Raw genomic sequence first — 6,672 nt, 5'->3', positions numbered from 1 at the left:
TGCTAGCAGGCTCCCCCGTATTGAGCTAGCGACCTCTGCTTTGTAGAGCTAGCGAGCACCTCTGTGGCATGCTAACATGCTCTGCTGTATTAAGCTAACAAGCTGCGCCATATTGAGATAGCTAGCGCTTCTGTAGTGAGCTAGCTAGCTCCTCCATATCGACCCAGCAAGCTCCACCGTATTGGGCTAGCGAGCTCCACTGTAGTGAGCTAACATGCTCAGCTGTATTAAGCTAACAAGCTCCGCTGTAGTGAGCTAGCAAGCTCTGACGTATCTAGCGAGCTCCATTGTAGTGTGCTAGCAGGCTCCCCCGTATTGAGCTAGCGAGCTCTGCTTTATCTAGCTAGCGAGCGCCTCTGTGGCATGCTAACATGCTCTGCTGTATTAAGCTAACAAGCTGTAGTGAGTTAGCTTGCTCCTTCATATCGACCCAGCGAGCTCCACCATATTGAGCTATATAGCTCTGATGCCCACTGGGCCGCTAGCTAGCATAGCGAGCATACCCACTGACTGCCCACATAGGTGGGGTCACTACGGAAACTGCACACAAACCCATTCAAGGTCCACATTTTCTGCCCACTTTTAAACTGCTTGGGGCCCACTCAGCTTTGCTGGCTGGTTATCTCCTAGAAAACAACATTTTTTTAAACTGATTAAAAAAACTGGAGTGGGACTTTAAATCTAATATGAATAATTTTTTTAAGATTAATTTTCAAGATTAAAAGGTGGTTTTGACATTAAAGTCAGAAGCAGAAAACCCATGTGTTAGATAAGAAAAATGAAATCCTCTGTCAGCCTCCGGAAATTAGAAAAAGGTGGTGATCAAAGATACAAAAATCCTCACATTGGACCTTGTAAATATTTATCCACATGCATTCAGGCTGCAGACTCCACCAGCCTCCAAAGATGCTCAATTTGTTCCCATTTATCTGTTTTTTTTTTTTGCCTCCTGCCCCCTCAGTCGTCAGGGGAGAGCAAGACCCTCCTGGATCCGTTACACACCACCGTCTAAAAATAACCCAAACACTAGACGAGAGCAACGTCACAAAACGTAAGCACAGGGATGCACAACAAGCTGGTGCTCACACTCAGACACACACGCAGGTACGCACACGGCTCACCTTGGCTTGGCTGAACTTCCTTCACCACAGACAATTGGTCGTTGACGAGCATGGGCGAGCTGAAGTTTCGCTTGAACGCTCCAGACTAATGAAGGAAAGCAGAAAGCAGAATGGCTTTTTCAGCTCCCATCACTTCCAGTTTATGGGAAAATGGATCCGACTGATTTAATGGAGTCGTATGGAAATGAGCAGGTCGGGAGGCCATTAAGAAACACGCGAGGTCGCCCGGACCGCTGCACCTGCTGTACGATGAAACACTAACAAGAGAAAAGCATCTGCTGTCTTTGCGGCTGAACAAAGAGTTCACTCAGCCACCTACACGTGTGCACATGGCTCACACGCCGGCGTGGACGTGTCATCCCGCGAGTGTGAGTCTGCAAGATGACAATTTCACACTGAATTAAGCGCAGTAACTGTTTCAGCTGGGATCAGTTTGCCTTGACATGCAAATTAGCCACTTCATTTGTCATGTTGGGGAGAGAAAAGCGGACGATCAAACATAAAATGGGACAAAAAGAAAACAAAAAAACAGCTTAATTCCAACGTAGAATGAGAGTTTTTAAAGCTCCAGCAACATCATCCTTCAGATCAAGTGATTCTCAAGTTGATTTACTGTTTGCTAAAAAATAATTTGTACACTTTAGCTTTCTGTGCATCACAAACTTTACATTTTTGACAAAATTCAGCTTTTCAACTTCACCATTAGTTTATTTATATGTACATTTAAAGCACATTTTAGATTTAAAACCAACAAAAATATTAGAATGAACGCAATTTTTTTTCTGTGAATTACTAAACATGACAAAAACAGACATAAAAACACAGATTTTTCTTTTTTCGGCTAAAAAATATTTTTGTTTTGTAATTTATCACTGTAAGTTTTCATGTTTTGCAGAATTTTCTCAATTTATCTGTTTGATCAGTGAATTAAATTTTGCTAATTGATTTACTTAATCAGTTTTTAAGTCCAATAAAATTCAGAAAATTTACATTTTTTGGACTTAAAATATTTTAAACCCTTTGTTGAAACTCTTTTGGAAATAGAATAAGATATAGATAGTATTAATTATGATACATTGGGTGATTTGGTTAATTTTTGCTCACAGCAATGTTAGTTTAAAGAGGTTAGAATCCTTGAAACAAAAATATTGTGTAATTACTGCCAGCAGGAAATTGGAAATTTGCTAAACAAGTGCAATAAAAATAAATTTTCATTCCAAACTATGACATTTTTGGAACCAGTTTTGAAGATGCAGTCGGGATGCAACAGATTATGAAAGGCATCGGTGAACACGTCTCCATGTCTGGGATCATAAATCATACTCCTAAATGCTTGACCGATAGCTGACTTTTGTGTGCATAATTTTTGAAGTATTTTATGTTTTATTACATATATTCATTTGAGAAAATGTTGTAAAAGTTTTGTATCCCAAAATTGATCCAAACGGTGGTTCTAAAACCATGACACGAACCATGAGTTTGGTGATCTGTTGCAACCCTATTTTGTAGCCACGTTTTGCAGCCTATTTCCACTAAATATCCGTCTCCCACGTAAGTTGATGTTTTTTTTCTAAATATTATTTATTTTTTGCAGATTTAATGAAGGACTTGTGCAGGGGTCTACAGACTTTAACACTAAAAAAGCCAATTTGGGCCCGTTTCTCACAAATCAAAACCTTGTCTTAAGCCTTATTTCACCTTTTTTGAAAACTTAGATGCATTCATATTGTTGATACTTTAAAAAAATATATAAAATTAGGTTTTTCCTGTTTGGGCATAAATAAACAGAAATAGATGGTGCAAATTACTTTTTAATTCCTTTCAAAATAAAAGACATCCTGTGTCACTAGCATCCTTTTCCTTGTTTACTACTGATGTTTGCCTTTGTAAAAATACCTTCATTGGATTATCATTTAATAGAAATATCATCTAAAATATATATTTTAACCAATTACATTCCATATAGCTAATAAACATTGTTGTGCAGCGTAAAGTATGTGCTTTAAACTCGTAAAATAAGATCACAAATGTCAGCAAGGCTGTAAAAAACAGTTTATCTTTCTGTTCTAGGAATACTTCAGTCATAACTGTATAAACTTAACAAAAATTATGCCAACAACGTAACTTTTGAAAGTTCCAGCTACTTTCTTTCTTCAGCCAGAGAGATAGTATTGAGGGTTAAAAGAGCCACAAACACCTGGACAAGTGGATAAAAATATAAAATATCTCATCATTAACCATCTTTATCTTAGTTTTATTTTTGTAATTTTACAATTTATCAATAAGATCAGCAAATTGAATTTTGCTGAACAGTTTTTATAGTGTTTATAGTATTTTGTGTCTTTGAAAAGGTCAGAATCCTTCAGAAAAAAAAATTGGGTCATTGTTTTAAGCAGGAAATGTAGAACAAGTGCAGTAAAAATGACTTTTCATGGGTTCTTCCAAACTTTGCTGAATTTTTTGAAGCACTTATGAAGATTTTAACATGCTTTTGCAGCACATTTAAACAACTTCATATCAGAAAGTACGTCTCACACTTGTGTTGACGTTCTGCTGTTGCTTAATGAAGGATGAGTGGCTAAAAATATACATTTCTCATCAAGTCGAGCTTAAATGAATAATGTCAGAGAGCTGCAAGAACTCTCTGAGATGCATCGAAACGGGAAATACTTGGTGGAATGACATGAGTGCAGATGGGTGTTAAGTGTTTCTATAACCGAGCTCAGACAGCTGAGTATTTAAATATAGACATTTCCTGCAAACTCAATAATAGAAGGAGAGAAACCATTGACAAAAGTTTCTGCAAGCAGATGGAGGAAGCTCCAAGAATTTAAAACGCCACGTAAAAAGTATTTTTGAAGAAGTTGCTGCAGGATCACAGAGAAAAAATTACCTGTTGCATTTATTTCTAGATCTCCCAAGTTGTTCTACATGCAAAGGTCAAAATTTTAGAGAATTCTGGGTAAGTGAGGCATCTACGCTTGGAGCTTCCAACCAAATCTACACCAACACTTGGTTAATCCAGTGCATGGGATTGAACGGCGTGCTCTCACCTTCCCGTGACACGGCTGCTGCGATAGTTCAGACGTGCACCACAGGTGAGCGGCCATCTTGCAGGTTTTACACCGCAGAGCTTGTTTGGAGTTTCCTGCGGAGTAAGACGGAGATGAGAAAAACGAGGGGGGACCGAGACGAGGAGGAAAAACAATAAAATCAAGAAAAAAAAAAGGTTTAACTGCAGATCTATGATGAGTAAAAACTTGATTTTCAGGTATGTCTGATTAAATCAAACAAGCTCTGCTCTCGTTTGGTCAAACTGGCAGAAGTGACCCCAACAAGTCGTCTTCCTCTAAATACTGAAGAGATTGGAAACCAGCTGGAGACATTTCAGTCATAATCGATTTGGCAGCAGCTCCCGAAGCTTCTGCGTGTCTGATCTCAAGTGTTCGAGTCATTAAAACCTTTTGAGCGTCAAGATGTTTTATTTTTCTCCTTATTTGTTTTAGAATTAAATATCCTCCTTTTATTGAGTTTTTCATGATGAAGACGCCTTTTAAAATAAATAACGTCAAAACCAACCGGTTTCTAAATTTGTTTTGGATGAGGATCACATCAACAAACCACTTTAGAAAAAAATTGGAAAAACAGAATGAAAAGGCAATTTTTACTTTAAAGAGAGAAAATTGATTGCAGTAAATCAGCTTAACGAGGAAAAGAGGCTCGACCTCGTTTTAAGATTCACTGATGAGGAGATGAGGAACGTGATGCATTGCATCAACAAACCTGCAATGCATGCAAAACAACAGCAAATATGCAGAAAGCTGGGAGCTGCTGGGCGACTGTAATCAATCACAATGACAGGATGTAGATTTAGCAGAAATACTACAGGCTAGTCGCTCATGGGAGTAAATTAGAGATAAATGCTGGCATGCATCTGAACTAAAGCTGCACTCAGGGCAAACCATCCAAATTAAATGTAGAATAAAACTTAGTTTGAGAAGTCGAGGCTGTTTTTCTCTTCTCCTGCATAGATTTTCTACCCTGAGTGGTCCTCCAGATAAGAGAGCAGCCTTTTGGAAAGAGCCCCACTTGATTCCAGGGAAGAGTGCAAAGCACCTTACCCACTATCATGTGCTTGCAGTGCTGGCAGTTGGTGGGCTTTCGAAAGACATGGTCCTGGAAGCAGTGGTTAATCTGCGGTCGGGAGGGCTTGGCGGGCAACGATGGAGAAAGGCTGAGAGACGGAGAGTGGGACGAGATGGAGGGGTTGGGGCTCAGCGACGGGGAGATGGAGGGTGAGCGCTCGCCAACCAGAGGGGAGCCGGGCATCAGGGGGGGAGACGGCGGCGGCGGGTCTGTGATGAAGTCCGGAGGGAGGCGGGCGTCGCTGTAGGACCTCTGGAAGAAGTTCTCCACGCTTTTGCTGCGCATCATGGTCTTGAAGGAAAGCGAGCGTTTGAGTCTCTGCAGCTGCGAGAAGAAGAGAGACGAGATAAGAAAGAAGCAATAACAAATGTTCAAATCACCCCCAGGATGGCACAGACAATATCATCCACAAACACTGCACTCTGGGGAAGGACATGACTCATGAAATGCAATATCACCTCATAAGGAGGCATCACATTGTTCCTCACAAAGAGACGGATCTTTAGCCTTTGACATAAGTGCGTTTGGTTCATGGTTAAACAAGAAAAGTTGCATGCTAGTGTGAATGCATTTTGTGGAAAATGGTGACACAATTTACATTAATTGCTGAAGGGATTTGCTAAAAAAAAGTTAAAGCTATTTGCAAAATGTTAAATTTGCTAAAAGACTGGAATTTTCATTAAAAAAACAAAGAAAGAGCAATGAAGTTGAGCAAAATTTCGGAAACATTTGTAGTAAAATTGCTTTAAAATCTGTAAAACATAGTTTTGCAAAAACCTTTAGTGTTGTTTAAATAGAAGCAAAAATTAGCAAATAAAAACCACAGTAAGAGCCAAATTAGCACAAAAAAAGCTAGCACATTGCTTAATTACTAGCTAAACTCCAAAGTAAACGAAATTAGTAAAAAATGTTAGCCTGTTGCTAAAATAAAATCTAAACTCTAAATAAGCCTATAAAAACCTCAGTAGATAATATATTAGCCAAAAGGCTAGCATATTGTTTAATTACTGGCTAAACTCCAAACTAAATTAGTCAAAAAGTTAGCCTGTTGCTAAAATAGAAGCTAAAGTCTAAATTAGCCTAAAAAACCCCAGAAGGTAACAATTTAGCCCAAAACGTTGATAAAATATTTGCTAAACTCCAAATTAGCATAAAATAACCTCAGTAGATTCCAAATTAGCCAAAAACGTTAGTATGTTGCTAAAATATTAGCTGAACTCCAAATTAGCATAAAATATTTTTCAGTAGATTCCAAATCAGCCCCAAAAAAACTAGCATGTTGCTTAAATACTAGCTAAGCTCCAATATAACCTAAAATTCATCTGTAAACGAAATCAGTCAAAAATGTTAGCCTGTTTCTAAAATAGGAGCGAACTCTATATTGGCCTAAAAACCTCAGAAGATA

The 6,672-nt window shown here is 38.7% G+C and overlaps 1 protein-coding gene across 6 annotated transcripts in view; it reads right to left on the bottom strand.

Annotated features, from left to right (window-relative positions):
• The window catches only part of LOC112145972 (SH3 and cysteine-rich domain-containing protein 2), a 54,199-nt gene that overhangs the window by 29,838 nt on the left and 17,689 nt on the right, over positions 1-6,672 (bottom strand). For 2 of the 6 annotated variants that reach the window (XM_036213169.1, XM_024271496.2), the window contains exons 2-4: positions 5,243-5,591; positions 4,175-4,269; positions 1,122-1,206 (exon numbers count right to left, since the gene is read on the bottom strand). In XM_036213169.1, coding sequence (XP_036069062.1) covers positions 1,122-1,206; positions 4,175-4,269; positions 5,243-5,591 — 529 coding nt within the window. The other 4 variants (XM_036213167.1, XM_036213170.1, XM_024271497.2 and 1 more) reach the window with 3 other exon arrangements.

Source organism: Oryzias melastigma, linkage group LG8 (assembly GCF_002922805.2).
Source record: "Oryzias melastigma strain HK-1 linkage group LG8, ASM292280v2, whole genome shotgun sequence".
NCBI lineage: Eukaryota > Metazoa > Chordata > Actinopteri > Beloniformes > Adrianichthyidae > Oryzias > Oryzias melastigma.
This window is presented reverse-complemented; position numbering and strand designations above follow the sequence as displayed.